Below are 20,649 nucleotides of genomic sequence, written 5' to 3' on the forward strand. Positions count from 1 at the left end.
GCAGAGGAACCAGATGGAGAGTGGACTCAGGGTTTGCCAAATTATACTCATCTACATGCATGGGTGTGATATCTCTGCGCTGGCAGAACTGAGCCAGGCGGACCTGCTACAACTCAAACCTCCACATGCCCAAGCACCACACACGTGTGTGTGTGTGGGTATGAGTGTGTACGTGCACAGGTTTGTGTGTGTGTGCATGCGTGTGTATGTTTGCATGGGTACGTGTGTGTGTTGTGCGCGCATGTGTTTGAGTGTGTGCATGCATACGAGTGTGTGTGCATGCATGTGAGTTCAGGTTTGCTTTCGATCATATACAGATTCATTGTAACAGACATTTAAACCCGGGATGCCCAAGGTTTTGCACCCCACTGTAGCTGGCAAGTAATTTGGTACATTCCTGTAAACTCTACTGCTTTACTATTTGAACAGTTTTATTCTGCAGTTATTATTAATTTAGTTTCCATTCCAATAAAGCCTGATTATGCTGTACTTTTAGAAACAATAAATATGCTACTGCTGACTCATCTGTTTTGAAAGTTAATGTAAAGAAAGCAAACTGAAAATGGCAAATCAAATTTCCAATATGGTAACACACACACACACCCACATGCATGCATACACATGCACATGTGTACATACACGCACACACTCACACACACACACACACACACACACAGATGCATGCACACACTCTTGCATGCATGTATGCAAACACTCACACACACTACAATCAATGTTTTAAACAACCTATTTCCACTGTCAGGTACATTATTAGAAAATTGAAGATCAATTGAACAGTTGAAGTCAAGGCAAGGTCTGGAAGACCAAGAAAGGTTTCAAATAGAATGACCTGGTGAGAAATGCTCAGAAGAACCCACATGTTACTGCAAAGGAGCTGCAAAAAATAGTAGCAAACACAGGTCTAGCTGTTCACAGGACAACAATAAAACATACTATAAACAACAAAGTACGTTCAGAAAATGTGTCATGATTAACGTTGTACCATTTAGCGGTCATATTCTCCCTCTTCTCTGCTTTTCTCTCTCTCTCTCGACCCTGAAAACCTCTTGTATTTTATGACCATCCTATCCACACTACCACACCTGGAGACAACTGATGACAAAAATAAATAAAAGGATCTGGAAAAGCATGAAATTCTAGAAACCATTTAAAAATCCATATATAGTTTATTCTTTTTTAAAAAGCTCATTAATTCCCTTGGTAGTTTGTAACCAGCTTTTTTTTTTTAAAGGAGGGCAATTGGATGGATTTCAGTTGCTATCCAGGGTGGCAATGTTGATATTGCTCTTGAATGTTTTCCCAGCAGCACTCCTGGTGGACTGTGGAGAAGTGCACGGTGCCTGAATGCACCTGTTTGGGATAAGAGCGTGTGTGTGTGTCTGCAATCACCCAAATTCACAGGTGTTTCAGCATAGACAAATCTCTCCAGTTATATTTTCCAATAATGCTTTTATAATTATAATTATAATTTATAATATAACTGTAAATGATTCTAAATATGGCGCCAAAAAACCCAAAAGATGTACTGCACATGAAAATATTAATGATAATTCTCTCTGTCAGGACCAGAGTTAACGGTTTCATACGTAGTATTTGTAGATAGGCACACTAAAGCTATTTGGTTGGTATGGATATTAAAAGTGTCCTTCATTCAGATCTTTCAGTATTCCCCTCCTCTCGCTCCACAGATACGGCCATTTTAAGTCTCCTTCACCCAAACCCGGAGACAAAGCCGAGTCTCGTTGGGAGGAACAAAATAATATGTGGCTGCTTTCTGACAGTGTGAATGGCTGAAATGTTGGGGAGACGACTCCAAATCAGAGACGACACCCTGCCCCGTCAACGGGTGAACGGCAAGCCCACTCTAACGAGATGTTTTAAGGCCATCTTTCCTTCGCAATTTCGTCAGATCCTCTTTCTGCAAGCCACTTATCAGGACCACCCTCCTTTGCCTTCTCACTCTCTGTCCCACTTCTCTGCTTTTCTCTCTCTCCCTCTTCTCTGATCTCAGCCTTTCACTCTCCCTCTCCCACTTCTCTCTTCTCTGCTTTTCTCTCTCTCACCCTCTTCTCTGCTTTTCTCTCTCTCCCTCTTCTCTCATCTCTGCCTTTCACTCTCTCTCTCCCTCTTCTCTGCTTTTCTCTCTCTCTCTCAACCCTGAAAACCTCTTGTATTTTATGACCATCCTATCCACACTACCACACCTGGAGACAACTGATGACAAAAATAAATAAAAGGATCTGGAAAAGCATGAAATTCTAGAAACCGTTTAAAAATCCATATATAGTTAATTCGTTTTAAAAAAGCTCATTAATTCCCTTGGTAGTTTGTAACCAGCTTTTTTTTTTTTAAAGGAGGGCAAACAAGCTCCCCCTGCCCGTTTTGTTTACTCAGACAGGGTGACAGAGAGAGGAGGTATCCCCGGCCATAAAGAGCCAGACCAGGTTCAAACCCCCCACCCCCATGAGGGCCCCACTACAGCATACACCATACAAACCTGCAGTTTGCAACAAATTGAACTGTTTTTAATGTTAGATGCACTGCAAACTACCCTCTCCCTTGAGTGATTAATATTTACCCAGGCAGTGGAGCACATCACTGCACTACGAATGAATGCTTTCACTGAACACAGCAATCCTCCCTGGCTGAATGGCTTGATTTGACTAGATCCCAGAGAGATCAGCACTCCTCTTTGCACCAATGTGTGAAACGGCTGCATCCTCAGCCAGAGAATGAGACGGCAAAATTGTCCATAGCCTCACCCAGAGAGGGAGGGAGACGATCCCTTGGGAAGACTGTGTCTCATTGATCACTGGCGCCCTCTGCTGGTCACCCGGGAACTCTAGTCTGCATGCACAAGCTGCACACAAATTCTACGATAAATTTGAAGGAGTAGCTTGCTGTTATGTGCTTCTGGAGAGAGCACACGGTTGTCCTCCCAAAATGATAGCGGGGGCTGCACCAATAAGTGTGGCTGGCAAATGGGCCTTCCAAATTTCCACAAACAATTTAAAATGGGGGTTTCAGGTTTGCGCCTCACAGCAAGGAGGTCCTGGGTTCGAATCCCCGTTGGCCGGGGCCTCTCTGTGCAGAGTTTGCATGTTCTCCCCGTGTCTGCGTGGGTTTCCTCCCACAGTCCAAAGACATGCAGGTTAGGCTGATTGGAGAGTCTAAATTGCCCGTAGGTATGAGTGTGTGAATGAATGGTATGTGTGCCCTGTGATGGACTAGCGACCTGTCCAGGGTGTATTCCTGCCTTTCGCCCAATGTATGCTGGGATAGGCTCCAGCCCCCCTGCGACCCTGATCAGGATAAGCGGGTTCAGATAATGGATGGATGGGTTTCAGGTTTGTGGAAGACATTTTCCACATTTTCTGCTCGTTCTGAGTTCGAGATGAGAATGAGGCACATGAACCGGATTTATCTCGTCAGCAATGTGGCCTTTCACCCTGAAAGAAAGTGTTAAACAACCTGGCGAAGACGCCACAGTGCCTTTTTAATCATTAAGGCAGAACCTGCAAAACGTTCCAGCCTGTCAGGCCCGATCCGCCTGCATCTTCCTCAATGGGTAATTAAAATCCGTTCCTTTCGAAGAAACGTACATGGTAATCAGGCAGAACCACCGCCAGGCAGCAGGTCTCCCGGGGACTGATGGATGAGGTGTCACCCCAGGGCAGCTACGGAGCAAAACAAATATATTTTAATTTAAAGGTGCCTGTACGCGTCACTTTCATTTGACCAGGGTGTTCTCTGTAGAGCCTGGATGTAATTAAAACATGGTGTCGCATACTGTAACGGAGGGAAATTCTTCAGAGAAATTTTAATTTCAGTTTCATCTTGAATGTGAAGCAGTGGTTTTCTGGCCAAACTCCAGTCTTCTATCCTATCCTTCAACTACACTGGATGAATAATTCACCACAGATAATGTGCGTAATGCACAACGAGCCTTCTGTCACAACATGGGCGCTGTTGTGAAACCATCACTTGTGTCGTGACAGAACATGCATAAACCATGAATGTCCATCTCACCCGTGTGTTTTCTGGTACATTTCTACTTTTACGTTAAACATATGCAGATTACAAATGTGCGCAATTTATATGTTAATAAGGTGCATTGATTTCTCTATATTAAAATGCCATCGGGCTTAAACGGGGCCATCGCGCAACAGAATGGTCTTTCGAGGGAATTCATCACTGACGCACTGAAACAATCGCATATTAAAGGCCATAAATCCGTGCCGCGCGCTCGCAAAGCTCCGCAAGCTCAGACACGATCCGCGATTCCCGAAAGGGAGCCGTTTCTCTGAGAACGCTTTCCAGGAAGCCCCGTGATGGAACACAAATTCAGATACGTAGACACGACATGGGATATTAAATCTACACATCATCCCATTTGACAGTGTATCTACACTGTGAATGTAGATACACTCAGTGAGAACTTAATTAGGTATTTATTAGACTTATTTTCTTTTTAACTTATTGGTCTTCTGCTGCTGTAGCCTATCCACTTAAGAGTTATGATGCGTTGTGTGTTCAGTGATGCTCTTCTGCATACCACGGTGGTAAGGCATGGTTGTTTGTGTTATTTTTACCTTCCTGTGAGCTTCAACCAGTCTGGCTCTTCTCCTCTGACCTGTCTCATTAACAACGCATTTTTTCCCGCAGAATTGCTGCTCACTGGATGTTTTTTGGTTTTCGCAACATTCTCTGCAAACTCTAGAGACTGTTGTGCATGAAATCCCAGGACATCAGTAGTTTCTGAGATACTCATTACATTACATTACATTATTAGCATTTGGCAGATGCTCTTATCCAGAGCGACGTACAGTTGATTAGACTAAGCGGGAGACAATCCTCCCCTGGAGCAATGCAGGGTTAAGGGCCTTGCTCAAGGGCCCAACGGCTGTGCGGATCTTATTGTAGCTACACCGGGATTAGAACCACTGACCTTACGTGTTCCAGTCCTTTACCCTAACCACTACGCTACAGGCCGCCCCACCCTGTCTGGCCCCAACAACCATTCCACAGTCAAAGTCACAAAGATCACATTTCTCCACCATTCTGACATTTGTTTTGAAAAACAGCTGAACCTCTTGACCATGTCTGAATGCTTTCACGCATTTAGTTGCTGCCACATGATTGGCTGATTAAATATTTGCATTAACTAGCTGGTGTACAGGTCTACCTAATAAAGTGACAAATACATAAAAGCATGCAGACATGGTGAAGAGGTTCAGCTGTTTTTCAGGCCGAATGTCAGAAGAAATGTGGATCTAAGTGACTTTGCCCATGGAATGATTGTTGGTACCAGCCAGGGTGGTTTGAGTATTTCAGAAACTGCTGGACTGCTGTGGGAACAGTCTATAGAGTTTTCAGAGAATGGTGCAAAAAACTAAAAACATTGAGTGAATAGCAGTTCTGCAGGCACAAATGCATTGTTAATAAGAGAGGTCAGAGGAGAAGGGCCAGACTGGTCGAAGCTCAAAGGAAGGTAAAAATAACGCAAACAACCATGCATTACAACCGTGGTATGCAGAAGAGCATCTCTGAACACACAACACATAATAACTCTAAGTAGATGGGCTACAGCAGCAGAAGACCAATAAGTCAAAAACAATAAGTCTAATAAATACCTAATAAAGTATCTTAGCAACATATATCAAGATATTGACACACTGTGGCTGCAGGGACAGGAGTGAAATAGTTTTCCAAAAGTTGAATAGTTAACTGTGGACAGCAGACAGATTTGATTTTGTATTGTATTTATTCTTTACTGTACACTCCTTTGTTTATTATATGGCAGTTAAAACTTTTAAATGTGTTCTGTTAGTCTGTCAGTCCACCTATCTTTACCATCACAAGGCTAGTACAAAACGCTCCATTGTGCTGTACTTTTGTGCTGCATACAAGTGTCATTTCTGAACATCATAAGCAGGAACCTGTTTATTAAGAAGCAGATTTTCGCTGCCTTTCAATAAACCAGTCATCTCTAGAGTACCTTTATAACACTACATTTTTTGACTTCAGAAACAGGCCAAAAGATTTGGTGATCAGCTGTGGGTATACATTAGTTTTCTTTTCTTTTTTTATATATATATAATTTTAAAAATTACAGATTGAAGGTGGCTATGCTCAAAGGTGTTACAAAGTTAAACCTGCAGACTTGCTTTAATGTTTTGAATTTGACTTACATTTATACATCTGCACTAACAAGCACATTTATGGGATCCTGTTGGAGAATATTTAGCTTTTGAGAACTGGCATGGTATCACTGTCACAGTACCACTATATGTCTCCATTATTATATTCTATATATAGTATAGTTTCACTATAAGTCTCCATAATTTCCTGTGCATCTGACTTTCTCCTACTCGCCTTGCAAACCCACTGAAATGATGCTGCACAGATACAAGGTTCATGTCCAAACACACTTTCCACAAGGTCGTATTCACTAAGGCAAGTAGACATTCCAGAAATAGAGATTAAAAACCACTGGAAACGTATAGGAAAAACAGCTTACATACTGTTGGCAATAAAAGAGAATAAAACGACTTAAATTCCTAATAGGCAGTTTTATAAAAAGCCCTGTCCATCACCAGCTAGCTGAGCCGGTGCAGTGGCAGAAGATGTCCACAAGGTGGTAGCAATTTCACGGTTGTTGTTTTTTTCGTTACATTTGTGTTGTTGCATTTTTCTTGCGCCTCTTCCATCCTGGGGACTCTTGACCAGTTTAAAGGGTTGAAATGTTTAAAAGTCTAAACCGCATCTCTGAGACAGGAAGCATGAGTGTGACGGTGAACCAGTGAAAATCCCAGTGTGTGGATGCAGTTTCAGGTGCGATTTCAGGTGCGGTTAAAATGTTTCAGGTGCTTGTAATGCCTCTCGGTAGGTGTCTGCATACGTCCAGCAGTCTCACGTGATGGTCTGAAATGCAGGCGTGTCAGAGTGCACTATAACATGCATGTGTGTCGTGTGCACAGCTACACTAAATGTGAATATGAAATTAAATCATTACCTCATGCACACACAACGCTTCAGCTCAGTCACATCGTAATGCAAAGAGTGCACAGGAAAGCTGGCCTCTTTGCCTTTGCCTGCGGCTAAAAGGCAGGTACTGGTGTCCCTCTGAAAGAACCTGTGGGTGCATGCACACATGCTCCTATACGCTCAGATGTGCTCCGCGTGATCCTCGGGGACGAGCTACGGATTAGCTCATCCCTGAGGGTAGAGTCGCATTGTTCATCTTGGACAGGTCAGGGCAGGGGGGTCCAGCTGCGGGTCTTGTAGGCGCCCGGGGGGGGGTCAGGGCAGGGAGGTGCAGTGGTGGCTCTGGTTGGTGCCCTCAGGGGTCAGGGGTCAGGGGGGTGCAGCAATGGTTCTTGTTGGTGGCCACAGGGGTCAGGGGTCAGGGGGGGGTGCAGCGATGGTTCTTGTTGGTGGATTCAGGGGTCAGGGGAGGGAGGGTGCAGCGGTGGCTCTTGTTTGAGCCCACAGGGGTCAGGGGTCAGGGGAGGGGGGGTGCAGCGATGGTTCTTGTTGGTGGATACAGGGGTCAGGGGTCAGGGGAGGGAGGGTGCAGCAATGGTTCTTGTTGGTGGCCACAGGGGTCAGGGGTCAGGGGAGGGGGGTGCAGCGGTGGCTCTTGTAGGTGCCCAGGTGACGAAAACTTCGGCCGCACTGGTGGCAGGGGTAGGGCGTGGCCCCGCTGTGGATGCGCTGGTGGGTGTACAGGTTGCCCAGCTCCTTAAACCGCCGCCCGCACTGGGGGCAGGCGTAGGGGCTCTCCCCCGTGTGCACGCGCTGGTGCCGCTTCAGCCCCGAGAGCACGGGGAAGCCCTTCCCGCACTGGGGGCAGGGGAAGGGGCTCTGCGCGCCGCTGTGGCCCAGCCGGTGGCTCTTCAGGCGGGCCGCGTGGCGGAAACGCTCCCCGCACTCCGGGCACACGAAGGGCTTCTCCCCCGTGTGGATGCGCTGGTGCTGCCGCAGGTTGCCCAGGTAGTTGAAGTGGCGGCCGCAGTCACCGCACTCGTAGCCCCCCTCCACCTTCCGCTCCCGCGACGGCCCTCGTCCGGCCCCCCGGTCCTCCCCCCTCCGGGGGTCCGCGCCGCTGCCCTCCCCCAGCGGGGCCGGAGGACTGGAGGTGGACTGGAGGGAGTGGGCTGCGCTGGTGTCCCTGTGCATCACTTTCAAGTGCTCCTCCAGAAACAAGGCATCGGGACAGAAGGTTCCGCACAGAGGACAGAGGTAGGTGTGAGAGAACGGCTGGCCTGGGGACCAAGAAAGAGGAGGGGAAAGAGGTTCAAAACCAGACCTGTGTCGAATACGTAATTGACTTTGATTCAAATGCATTTCTAAGCTCTAGTGAGCTTGTCTGGTGTACTGGAACAGATTAAATACTCTCAAAAAGTGCGAACCCTTCCTTCAGGTTCTCTTGGTCAGTTCAATTGCACCAGACAAGAGCAATCGAGCACAGAAGAGTATTTAAATCCAAAACAATTTGACAGCCTCGCCACGGATTAAACGCTCACCTGTATCCACGCTCTCTGCATGGTCGTCCACCGTGCCGTCTTCGCCCTGCGGGGAGCCCTGGAGGAAGTCAGGGGTGTGGGTGTGGTCCAGGGGGGTGGCGGGCTGGGACAGATCACGCCTCACTCCCTCAGACTCGTCCTCTTCCTCCTCGTTCTCCTCCACGGGAGTGGAACTCTCACATTTCGGCTCCCTCCCACCTGGGACACAACAATGAAACGGTGTTTTTGCCAGGAGGAGAGGAGAATGAGGTTTTCAAGATGTCTACCCTCAGTTTTCACAGTAGTGCAAGCTCACATATATGTACATGTACGCGCGTGCGCGTGCGTACACACACACACACACACACACACACACAGAGGAAATGTAGAATAATCAGTTTTCTGGTGGAAAGCAGAATATAAATGAAAGGGTACATTAATTGCATATTGATTGGCAATTGTGAAATGTCATTAAAACGAATGAAAGTCTGAAGGCCTTTCCTTTCACAAAAGTGTTAAATCTCTTGTTTAAAAATAAACAGGCAGGCAAGCGGGCTTACCTTTCAAATCGGACGGGTATTCCACCCCCGTTATCCATTCGTAGTCGTATATCCTTTTGCTTCCCGACGGCAACATGCTGAATATGTCTTCGGGTGTTGCATCCGTCTCTGCATCTCCGGGTACCCCGCTATTGATTCCGCCCTCCGGCCATAGGTTGACCGAGGCGTGCGGCTGTGGGTCTTCTCTGTCGCTACTGCACGGGTGGATGTTTCCGTCGCTATCCACTTCAGCACCACCGCGCGAATTCTTGTCTTTCATTAGGTAGTCACAAATAGCATCTATATTCTCTTTTTTGATTCCGGGGGTTCCGGGCTTAGCTTTTTTGGGGTCACTGTTGTATTTATTACCCGGATGAAAATCAGATTTCCTTAAGGCAGCTGTAGCTTCGGCAATCATCGAACCGGGGAACTGGTCTCTCCCATCTCTCTCCACCGTCTCCAATCTTGCCTTCAAAATTTCAATTTCATCGGTTTTCTCTCGAAGCTCCATCTTAAGAACCCGAATTCTGACGCTGACCATCTTTCTGATTTCGGTCAGGGCTGCTTCAAGCACGACAGAAATGTTCCTCCCGAGGTGCTCCGTAATGTCGCTTACGGAACTCAGTAACTCCTCGTCCGCCTCAAATTCAGAAAAATCTTCGTCAAGCCGATTAGGGGGACCTGTCGTATCCATGTAGATGTTTTCGGGGTCGGAGGAGAGACTAGCTTCCGTGAAACAATGGGTTCTTTTTCGACTCATGGTCGTGGGCGCGTAGGCTACTGTGTTTTGGACGGTGTTGATAGACACTGCTCCAGACAAGCACCACAGAGTTCTTGCAGCAATATGATCGCAAAAAAATAAACCGACTGAATTGTGAGGTGGCGCCATCTTTCTATAGCTCCAGGAAAAGACAGGGAGAGATGTTTTTGGCAGGTCGGCTGCTAAATTTTGGCAGGGATTGTAGTAGTCCACAACACAAATTGGTGTCGTAATGTAAACAATTGTGCAATAAGCAATACACGCTACAAATAGAGAAATATTAATGTGACACTTCGCATGCGCCCCAGAATAAACACTCATCCAGTCCAATGATAATTTATTTAATAACTTTATATAAAATATCTTTCCAAAATCGGTGTTCAAGATCACAGTAAAATAAATATGTTCATATTATGATTTGCCCCTTATTATTTAAATCATGACAAACATAACCCCCTAATAGTGTGTCTGAAAATATACCAGATAAAACAAGAATGGAATGAACAACAGTGAAAACACAGTCAATAATGGCCCATTCTTTAACATACATCATACAATGGGTACCTTTTTCAAAACATATTATACAACCACAAAGGCCCATACTTGTGAGAATGGGAGATCAACTGTTTTTGTATTTTTTTATAATCTGTAACCAAAAGGGGGAGTTAGACACTCTGAGAGCACTTTGAGAACACTTTTAACACATCGAGGCTAATTACAGTTGTTAAACCGAACATCAGCGACACTGAAGAATTAAGAGGTGCTTACATCAGTAGACAACATGATCTCTGGCTTTAATTACATTGGCATAATTAAATGCACTTAGTCAATCAGCTCATTGTAAGTGAGGAGTAGAAGGCATCTTGCAAAAATAAAAATAGCTTGATCATATCGTATGCAGGGATTAAATCAAGAAGAATTTGTGAGCCTGAAAAGTTGTCCAGGATGAAATGTGCACAATGTATTGAATTGAATTGATGAATTGAATTGAGTCTTATCTGAATATAAAACTGCTCTACGCCTGAAATCAGGCATGGTGCCTGAGAACTTTAAGCCCTGCATATGATAAATAGTCGGCTGAATGAATATGTAAAATGGACTGCATGCAGGGGCCGCTCTCTCCTCAGCCCAGGCTGCTGTAGAATGTGGCCTCTCTGCGGTGTTGTTCCACCGGCATGTCCCTCCGCGTATCCCGCAGCTTCTGCATGTCCACCTGCACCAGCGCCACGCCCGCCTCCGCACCGCCGCAGTCGCCCAGCACCGTCCCCCAGGGGTCGACGGCCAGGGCGTGGCCGTAGGAGGCCCGCTTGGCGTGGTGACTGCCCACCTGGGCCGCGGCCAGGACGAAGCACTGCGTCTCGATGGCACGGGCGCGAAGCAGCACCTGGCACAGGCACACGGATCAACTCGAACACGCGAGACGACACACGGATCAACTCAAACACGCGAGACGACACACGGATTAACTCAAACACAAACGAGACAGCACACATTACTGGCATTTGGCTCTTATCCAGAGTGACGTACAGTTGACCTTGTGGGTCCCAGTCATGTACCTTAACCACTACGCTACAGGCCGCCCTATATTAACTCAAACGCGCTGGGTCCGATTCCAAACTGCATGGTTTCTTCCTGGCCTTCCCTTTCCTTGCTTCAAGGGGGGATCCCAAAATGCCAGGATGAAATTACAAAAGGGGAGGGTGCAATTATATCTGGTTACTATCGGGTAGCACTTCATATATGGGTTGTGGTGGCCATTCAGTACCTTTTTGGTTTGTTCATAGTCTATCCTCCCTTTTGGAGCACCTGTCAAGATTGCGTGGTGCACGTCACAACTGTAGCTAGGAAATAGTTCCCTTGAGGGAAGACAGCAAGGGAAGGGCATATGCTAAAGCATAATCGAACCCAGCTCGTACTTTAAATACAGATACCATTTGAACCTCAAATAAATCCATGCAGCAGTCTAGACAGAATTATGAATACAAACCTCACATTAATGCATACACTGTCTAGTACGCCATTGGTGAGTGAGTGAGCCTGATGGCAAAATGTTATTATTTTCCCGGAAATATTTTATCACGAGGGTATAATCCTTGCCGCTTTTCTATCTGTGCCGGTCTTTCTCCATTTGCAGTGATTTATGCACTGATGTGGTGCAAGTTGCCCTGCATGAGGAAGTTGCCCTGCATGAGGTTATGATCTAAATAGAAAATATAAATGCAAGACCAGCACACAGATATCACTGATTATCATTCACAGTTGTCACAGTAACAGTGCCAGCTGTCTGGGCCACTTCCATATTCTTAACACATCGGTTTGCGCAGTTGTCTGCATTTAGCTGTTCACTTGTGAAGTGCTTTGAGTGAAAGTGATGCACAAATAAAATTAATTAGTATTATTAATAATTAGCATGAGCATTGGTAGTATGACCTGTCACTGCTGCTTGCCTCACCTCCCAGTGGGCTGCTCCCGTGGCCACAGTGAAAGCTGACGGATACGTGAGGATCTCCGCTCCCTGCCGCCGGAGAGCCAATGAGAGCTCTGGGAATCTCAAATCATAGCATACACCCAATCCCACCTGGAAAGCAAGCAAATGTATGCGTATATACAGTGGTGTGAAAAAGTGCTTGCCCCCTTCCTGATTCCTTTTTTTTTTTTTTGCATGTTTGTCACACTTAAATATTTCAGATAATGGCTCTCACTGTGGTTCACTGGAGTCCCAAAGCTTTAGAAATGGCTGTATAACCTTTTCCAGACTGATACATCTCAATTACTTTCTTTCTCATTTGTTCCTGAATTTCTTTAGATCTCGGCATGATGTCTAGCTTTTGAGGATCATTTGGTCTACTTCACTTTGTCAGGCAAGTCCTATTTAAGTGATTTCTTGATTGAGAACAGGTATGGCAGTAATCAGGCCTGGGTGTGGCTAGAGAAATTGAACTCAGGTTTGATAAACCAGTTATGTTTTAACAGGGGGGGCAATCACTTTTTCACACAGGGCCATGTAGGTTTGGATTTTTTTTCTCCCATAATAATAAAAACCTTCATTTAAAAACTGCATTTTGTGTTTACTTGTGTTGTCTTCGACTAATATTTAAATTTGTTTGCTGATCTGAAACATTTAAGTGACAAACATGCAAAAAAATAAGAAATCAGGAAGGGGGCAAACACTTTTTCACACCACTGTATATGTTCACACATATGCATACAAAGACATGTTCCGTTACTCGCTGTAGCAGCTTTTGCTAAAACGCATGCGCGGTGACCTTTCCGATGGGCGTCTGTACAGCGGGAGTGAGGGCGGGGCCGGGGACGGTGAAGGCACTCTCCTTCAGGGACACGCCCCTTCCTGTCAACTCCACATCGAACAGGTGACCCTTCCTGTACACTGACACTGTATGTCCTAGGAAAAGACGAAAACTGAGTTGTAACAACAGCCAGGTATTTGTGTGTCTGTCTGTTTGGGTGTCTGTGGCTTGCAGCTCTGTCTGTGCTTGCGGGGCACAGCCATTGCATGCTTATGCAAGGAACTGTATAAATGAACAGTGGGTCTCATTCATGAAACGTTAGTAAATCTATGTTCAGATTTGCACATAAACGTCCACGCTACTAAAAACCTACCTACGCCGCGGGAAACCCAGATCTGATCGTAAACACGTGTGTATGATCATGAATGCCAATCCATCGTAAAGTGAAAGCGCGCTCCCGGTAATCAGCAATTAGCATAAATCCCCGCCCATGAATAGACAATGATTGCCATATAAGGAGGTGTAGACGCATCCAGTCGACCTGTCAGTCATCATGGCGCAAACAAGGAAAGAGAGAGAAAGAAAGAAAATAAAATAAAATAAAAAGAATTTCCGAAGCGGAGATCGAAATCATCTTGGGTGAAATATATTTTATTGAGTAAAAAATATTTTATTTTCTTCTATCAGTAGTGGTGTTGTGACAGGGATAGGCAAAGCGAAGGCCTGGAAGGAGGTGACAGATGCTGTTAATGTTGCCTCTGTAGACAACAGAACCATATCCGAGGTTAAACGTAAATGGTTTGACATGAAACTGGAGGCAAAGAAACACATAAGCGCACAAAAAAAACATGCATCAGCCACAGGAGGAGGAGGCTCATAGGCACAAATATCACCTGCTGACGAGCGCATCGCTGGCATTATTGGGGAGACCTCTCTGTCAGGAATTATACCTGACGGAGACACCAACATGCCTCCACTGGAGACAACATCAAGGAAAATCTGCAAGGCACTATTGAAGGAAATCTGCAAGGCACTTTTGCGTCCTCAACAATAAAGTGTTATGTTGTCAGTATTGTGTGATGTCTGTGTTTATCCTGGGAAAACACTTATTTACTACAAGATAATCAAGCTACTCTCTTTTACTCTGATAATTAAATATAACCTATTTGTATACATTTTAAAGAGCATGACCTGAAAATGAACTGAGGTAGCCTACTGAAACAGGATGTTGTATATAAATATAAAACAAAATACAAATGAAACTAACTTTTTGCAAAGCTTGTCTAAGCTGTCCTAAACAGCTTATTCAGTCTTAGCAACACTTACCTTAAAATTGCTCTACAAGTTGCTGGCGTGTCTGTATAGCAGCCGCATTTCGAGGCCCAAGAGCTGGTTCAGGAGGCAGTCGTTCCTCTGCATTGGGGACTTCAGGCAGGGGAAGGCCCTGTTTAATGGCCACATTGTGTGCCTCACAGATCAGTTGCACATTAACGGAATGAAAGTTTTTCTGGTTTATGTAAGCAAATGCATCACAAAGAATGTGTAATCTATTGAGTCGATTTTCATAGATAATTCACAATCATGAACCTAATCTGGATCTTAAACCTGCTAATTGCCAACTAATTTAACTAAATGTGTTATATTTCTAATTGTTTGTCATGTTCATATCACATGTTTCAAAGGCATCTGTGTATTGTTTACATAACAGAGCGCAATACGAATTAAAATGTTAATTTCCAATAGTGACAAGCATTATTTATGTGCATTCTTGAATTTACACAAGCACTACACAAGCAGCAGGAGTAGATTTTGTTAGTAGCTACGAAAAGATCGGAGCTACTAACATATTGATGAATGCCAAAAACCCGTAAATTTCCCTCTACTCACATTTTACACACAAATTCATTCTGCTCACGTTTCATGAATGAGACCCAGTATGTATACAAGCTAGGTAAGTTCATCTGGAAAAGAGGATTCTGCTAAATGCCTACAATTTAAATGTGTGAGGCTGTCTGTACATATAAGAATGTGTTCGCATGTGTGCCTGCCAATGTGGGTGTGTGTATGCATGTGCTTCTCCCATCTTTACTGTCATCTATCGTCATTTATGTGCAGTCCATACCCTGTGCATCTAAAATGATGTGACTGTTGTAGATCCGCCTGTCACTCTCCCAGTTTTCCCCTCGTTCATGAAATCCTCCGAGAGAAAGCCAAACCTCCAACTTCCTGGAGAAAGAAATGAAGAGTTGATGACAAAGTGAACAGTAATCATTAAGCCTCTAGAGCCCCAAAAAAGTTAAAATAAGTTGAACATTGCAAACCGTCCCTACAGTACCAACCAAAAACTATGTGTGTGTGTCCAAAGATCTTTGAGTACAAAGTGCTTTTTTGGAAATTCCGTCAGGTAAGTGTGCCTGTAGCGCACCTGGCCAGCTCAGCGTAGCGTGAGATTGTCTCCCCTTCCATGCTCTCGGACAGATTTAGCGTCTCATCACGACTGGACCCAATGTAGTCAAAGCCCTCGGGAAGGAAGACCATGCAGGCCCCTCTTTCCTTTGCCTGTTCCACCAATCTTTTACAAGCTGCGAAGTTGGCCTCCTTGTCTGGGGTAGAGGTCACCTGACATACTGCAGCCAGTGGGTTTGTCGATGACATTCTAGAAACATATATAGGTAAACTGTATTAGCTAATCTTATTAATCAGTAAATTAAGGGAATATGTTTACTTTGGACTGAACTATCAAATTAATCAAAGAATAGAAATATCACAATACATAAAATGGAACTCTCCTTCAAAGTATTTATGAGACAGTCTTGGGGCTAATTATTGTTCGCCAGAGCAGATAGGAAAGGTTTTGAATTTATAGCCAGTGGAGGGAAATCAGGACACTTTGAGAGATCATTATTCAGATGTTTTATGGTATGGCATTCATAGATCAAAAGTACTTTAATATTAACGTGGGTTGCATATTTCACTTTAAAATCTTCTTTATCCAATTAACATAAAATATAACCACCATATGGCATTGCAAAATTTACGATTGCAAATTTAACGAACAGTTCATTCCATCGCGAGGGCGAGGGCTAGAATGAAGTAAGCCACATATATTGCAGTCATACCTGCACAGCTTTCCAATTAAACTCGGTGTCCCGGTAAAACGGTGCAACTGCAAACCTCTCGCTTGTGTCCGTAAAATAGGACTGAATGCAAGCATAAAACACATCGGTAGTCTACAAACCGCGTAGAGGTTAGCTTCCCTTGTTGGATTTCAGTCTATGTTACTGTTGTTTTAGTAATAATAAAAAAGTATAGTATCAAATGCATTCAGATGACGAATATCCACGTCTGCTTAATTTGTTTCGCTTTCTAGAGTTAGCTACGGATGTAACATGGAATCAGACTGTTCTGCAACCTGGGCAGTCGATTTAGCTACCTTGCAAAGTTAGTAGTACAGTATGTAGCCAGACGAAAAAACAATAACGTAAAACGATGATAATACAATTTAGTCTTAAGGGAATGTAAGCTTCAGAGTCCACTAAACATATTACACCTGTAACTTTAGTGAATATCAGATTGACAACATTGCTTGCAAACAATAAATATAACATTTAACTTTGGTTCGTCACGTCATGCGATCATAGAGGGAAAGGCGGTAACATTAATTTTGAGCATTGACTACTATACTACAGTTGCAATAGCTTGCATTTCCTCGTGTATAGCTAATAAGTGAGTTATCTAACGTTAGCTAACGTTTGTAACAAAACCTTTTTCAGGCAATAGACCAGACAGCTTTATATTGTAAGAAGGGGTCCTGGTATTATCTGGGTGCTCCCCATTTCAAGATGGCAGCGAACAGTAGCAGCACTACGGTGGCCAGTAAAACCAACAACAGCACTGGGGGAAAGCAGTCCGGTCCATCGGCGGAGCAGGTACTCTAGTGTTTGTTAGGCGTCTTTGTCTGTGGAGAGCGTCGAGGAATTTGGCGACATAATATGTTGTTAATCGCATTAGCTAACTGCCAGAATACCCGGCTAACGTTAGCTAGCTAACTGCTCGCACACGATTCGGTGTTGCAGTGACAAGCTTGCTAGCTAGCTAACAGTTAGCTGCAATCCGATCTGTTATATCAGTTTGCTATAAATTTACGACTGTAGACATTCATATGTGAATTTGAAGCTTTTAAAATAGCCTGAATCAAATTTGATATGTTAGATCAAGATCAAGATATCAACGTGACGAAGAAGTATTGTTTTAGATAGCTAATGTTAATGCACTTTAGAAATAACATGTATTTGAAAGGCTGATCCATTGTGGGGTTACTAGTTAGTTAGCTAGCTAACTTCCAATTTAAAGATAAGTTCTTGTTTGAAAGGGCACTTTTGATCAAATTAACTGCAACTGAAGCTGGCTGTACTTGCATCCTCAGCGTTTTACTGAGGCCCGTCTGTCGCTAGGTGTGGACCGGCGTTGCTATAGTTATTTAGCCAGTGCCTTAAAGTTGTCGAATTGGTGAAACGGAAACCACAATCCTGTAGAACGCCTGTTATCGGTACAATAATTTACAACAGCAGTGCAACCCAAGAAGAATTTATAGATTAAGCCACTTGATTGGTAGCTAGATGATTCAGGGCTATTCCTGCCTGAGATCTCAGGCTTCAAAATGGCAGCTTGTAAGTGCATTATTGATTATTCAATAACCGTATGACACTTAAGACATCCTGAATTTATTTTGCATTGTACTGATTTACATTACATTATATTTACATTACATTTACATTAATGGCATTTGGCAGATGTTCTTAGCCAGAGCGACGTACAGTTGATTAGACTAAGCAGGAGACAATCCTTCCCTGGAGCAATGCAGGGTTAGGGGGCCTTGCTCAAGAGCCCAACGGCTGTGCAGATCTTATTGTGGCTACACCGGGGATCGAACCCCCGACCTTGCGGGTCCCACCGTAACCACTATGCTACAGTTTAGTTTAAGTACTACTATTTCCCCCCTGCTAACCTGTGTGTGTGTGTGTGTGTGTGTGTGTGTGTGTGTGTGTGTGTGTGTGTGTGTGTGTGTGTGTGTGTGTGTGTGTGTGTGTGTGTGTCGCACAGGTGGTGGCTGCATTTCAGCGGATGCGACAAGAGCAGCGGAGCATGGCTGCGAAGGCAGCGGAGTTGGAGATGGAAATTAATGAGCACAGGTGCCGTCTCTGCCTACTTTACTTAAATCTTCTTTTATGTGGTTCTTCTGCCGTTCAGTTAGTCCGGCAAACCGGCTGCACAGTAACATTGTGTTTGTAAATCACATCATAATGATATTTTGAGCATGGCCGTACTCCCTGTGCACATCGCCTAAGATGCTGCAGTGTGTATGCAACTCCTTTGTGCATTTCATAGTCCTAATGAATGATGAGTGATTTTACCAAATTTCCTGGCATCCAAAATCCATGTAGTTGTCTGGGTGGGGAAACTAGCCACATGGTCACTGACATGGTTTTCCTCTCCCCTTAGCCTGGTGATAGACACCCTGCAAGAGGTGGACCCTTCTCGGAAGTGCTTCCGCTTGGTTGGGGGAGTTCTGGTGGAGAGGACAGTGAAGGAGGTTCTGCCTGCGCTTGAAAGTAACAAAGGACAGGTTAGTCTCTTTGGTTGTGTCAAGCAGAAGGCACTTACCTGCTGCCTCACTGCCTGATTGGTCACTGTCCTTCGAAATGCAACAAGTAAAGTCTTCGGAGGAGCCTGAACATTAATCTGTATTGAGACCGGTTACCAAGGCAACTAGTATGTCATGAGATTGGCTGGCCACGTAAAACTTTATTTGTATCTATCAGGTAAGACTTGTATCAAGACTTCATATCAGCCTTTTACTTGCAGTGAACTCGCTGCTATTGAAACTCATTTGTACCACATGATGAATTGCATCTCTCTCTCTCTCTCTCTCTCTCTCTCTCTCTCTCTCTCTCTCTCTCTCTCTCTCTCTCTCTCTCTCTCTCTCTCTCTCTCTCTCTCTCTCTCTCTCTCTCTCTCTCTCTCTCTCTCTCTCTCAGATATCGAGGATAGTGGAGTCCCTCAGCACACAGATGCAGGCGAAAGGGCGGGAGCTGACAGAGTACCGGGAACGCTACAACATTCGATTGGTCGGAGAGGATGAAGGGTCCAGCAAAGGGGCAGCGTCCAATCGGGAAAGTGAAGGAGGCGGGGCATCTAAAGGAGGAGCTGGCGTCCTGGTGTCATAGGAGGACATCTTTTTTGGGAAAATAAAATAAAAAAATCCCCCAGAATGCCATAGAGTGAAAGTTGCCACGTACTTACTGTATTTGTGTGTAGAGAATTTTTATTTGTTTTTTCTTTGTTCTTTTTGAGTTTATGAATAAAAATTGAAAATTGTAATCACATTTTTCCCCCACCTGCTGTCCTTTTTTCTGTCCAATATACATGTATTTATGAATTTACAGTATACCTTCAAAATGGATACCATTAGTAGCTCCCTCCAAGTGGCTGCATTTGGGGACTAATGTCATGCCTTTTGGAATGTGTGCTTTCTGAAGTTGAGGAATAAAATGAATGGTTACACGCTAGACAATAAAAGGTTTTTACTATTAATCCTTATTAGTTTTCAGCATTGTTTAATCTGGTGTTCAGCAGTAAAATTTCTTATGGAATCACATTTCATTTATACAAAAATGAGTGAATAAAAGTAACAAAGTAAATTTCTCTAAAAGGCAATGAATGAATGAAATGCGTAAATGTTTTGTATTCAGATACTTCTCTGCGCTATGTATTTCATAGGCTCCAATAGACCAGACAAGTTCAGTAAAGCATATCTGACCCTTATTCTGCTAATATGTCTTCCAGAAACAACCCCTGTTTAAGCAAGCAATTCAGAATAATTCACCAAAAGGTGCAACTTTGCATTAGGTATCACCGGGAACGCTCTGAAAGATGATTTATAAAACTGCCACTAGTTAGCTAGTTTGAATTTTCTGACATCCTTTATTGCAGATGCCACGCTTCCCAAGGAGTCAGGGTGGCATACATATTCAAATGCACTGACTGCATAATGTTATTTATATTCACATTTGTGCACTATATTTCGTTTATGAACTGGTATATATTAGTTTAGAATAACGAGTCACTGCTGTAAATTCAATTAATTTAAAAAGGCAATTCCGACGAGGATGGGATTCGAACCCACGCGTGCAGAGCACAATGGATTAGCAGTCCATCGCCTTAACCACTCGGCCACCTCGTCTCATAGGTTTCCATAGGAACACACCGTAAAATAAATATAGCCTCTATAAATAATATATTAATAATGATATGATTTTTTAAAAATATATTATGCGTTGTGATATTTCTATATATAGTATACAGACACTATAAAAGACAAAATATTTACAGAAATATGTAAAAGATCAGCACTGTTTCGGGTTTGAGATTCGTTTCCAGTATGACACATTCTCCCAATGACCACGCCCGGTTTAGGGAGCCGATGCAATCAAAGCGAGTATGTATTAGATTACACTACATTACTGTTAGGAAATGTGTAATTGTGTATATCGCACTGAATTTGTCTATCACGC

At 44.1% G+C, this 20,649-nt stretch overlaps 3 protein-coding genes and 1 non-coding gene across 4 annotated transcripts; 1 reads left to right on the plus strand and 3 right to left on the minus strand.

Annotated features, from left to right (window-relative positions):
• Positions 1 to 7,620: 7,620 nt before the first annotated feature.
• On the minus strand, positions 7,621 to 9,872 carry znf16l (zinc finger protein 16 like). Its single transcript, XM_061236892.1, has 3 exons — positions 9,089 to 9,872; positions 8,550 to 8,747; positions 7,621 to 8,288 (listed from the first exon to the last, which is right to left on the minus strand). The coding sequence occupies exons 1-3, from the start codon at positions 9,825 to 9,827 to the stop codon at positions 7,636 to 7,638; spliced, it is 1,590 nt and encodes a 529-aa protein (XP_061092876.1). The 5' UTR covers positions 9,828 to 9,872; the 3' UTR covers positions 7,621 to 7,635.
• Positions 9,873 to 10,207: 335 nt separating this feature from the next.
• Positions 10,208 to 16,835, minus strand: nit1 (nitrilase 1). The gene is made up of 6 exons (XM_061236764.1): positions 16,195 to 16,835; positions 15,501 to 15,731; positions 15,198 to 15,301; positions 13,094 to 13,230; positions 12,280 to 12,405; positions 10,208 to 11,211 (listed from the first exon to the last, which is right to left on the minus strand). Exons 1-6 carry the CDS (start codon positions 16,296 to 16,298, stop codon positions 10,951 to 10,953), a joined length of 963 nt encoding a protein of 320 aa, XP_061092748.1. The 5' UTR covers positions 16,299 to 16,835; the 3' UTR covers positions 10,208 to 10,950.
• Positions 16,836 to 16,851: 16 nt separating this feature from the next.
• Positions 16,852 to 19,461, plus strand: pfdn2 (prefoldin subunit 2). Its single transcript, XM_061236766.1, has 4 exons — positions 16,852 to 17,004; positions 18,179 to 18,267; positions 18,578 to 18,701; positions 19,114 to 19,461. Exons 1-4 carry the CDS (start codon positions 16,918 to 16,920, stop codon positions 19,300 to 19,302), a joined length of 489 nt encoding a protein of 162 aa, XP_061092750.1. The 5' UTR covers positions 16,852 to 16,917; the 3' UTR covers positions 19,303 to 19,461.
• Positions 19,462 to 20,236: 775 nt separating this feature from the next.
• trnas-gcu (transfer RNA serine (anticodon GCU)) lies at positions 20,237 to 20,318 on the minus strand. Its single transcript has one exon. It is a non-coding gene; the product is annotated as a tRNA-Ser (tRNA).
• Positions 20,319 to 20,649: the final 331 nt, after the last annotated feature.

Source organism: Conger conger, chromosome 3, assembly GCF_963514075.1.
Source record: "Conger conger chromosome 3, fConCon1.1, whole genome shotgun sequence".
In the NCBI taxonomy this organism is placed as follows: Eukaryota; Metazoa; Chordata; class Actinopteri; order Anguilliformes; family Congridae; genus Conger; species Conger conger.

Coding starts and splice junctions, on each gene's coding strand:
- znf16l (XM_061236892.1), bottom strand. CDS start 9,827: ATGAGTCGAAAAAGAACCCATTGTTTCACGGAAGCTAGTCTCTCCTCC. Junction 8,748..9,088: donor ATACCCGTCCGATTTGAAAG/GTAAGCCCGCTT, acceptor GTTGTGTCCCAG/GTGGGAGGGAGCCGAAATGT. Junction 8,289..8,549: donor TGCAGAGAGCGTGGATACAG/GTGAGCGTTTAA, acceptor CTTGGTCCCCAG/GCCAGCCGTTCTCTCACACC.
- pfdn2 (XM_061236766.1), top strand. CDS start 16,918: ATGGCAGCGAACAGTAGCAGCACTACGGTGGCCAGTAAAACCAACAAC. Junction 17,005..18,178: donor CCGGTCCATCGGCGGAGCAG/GTACTCTAGTGT, acceptor TGTGTCGCACAG/GTGGTGGCTGCATTTCAGCG. Junction 18,268..18,577: donor ATGGAAATTAATGAGCACAG/GTGCCGTCTCTG, acceptor CTCTCCCCTTAG/CCTGGTGATAGACACCCTGC.
- nit1 (XM_061236764.1), bottom strand. CDS start 16,298: ATGTGTTTTATGCTTGCATTCAGTCCTATTTTACGGACACAAGCGAGA. Junction 15,732..16,194: donor TTAATTGGAAAGCTGTGCAG/GTATGACTGCAA, acceptor ATATGTTTCTAG/AATGTCATCGACAAACCCAC. Junction 13,231..15,197: donor CATCATTTTAGATGCACAGG/GTATGGACTGCA, acceptor GTCTTTTCCTAG/GACATACAGTGTCAGTGTAC.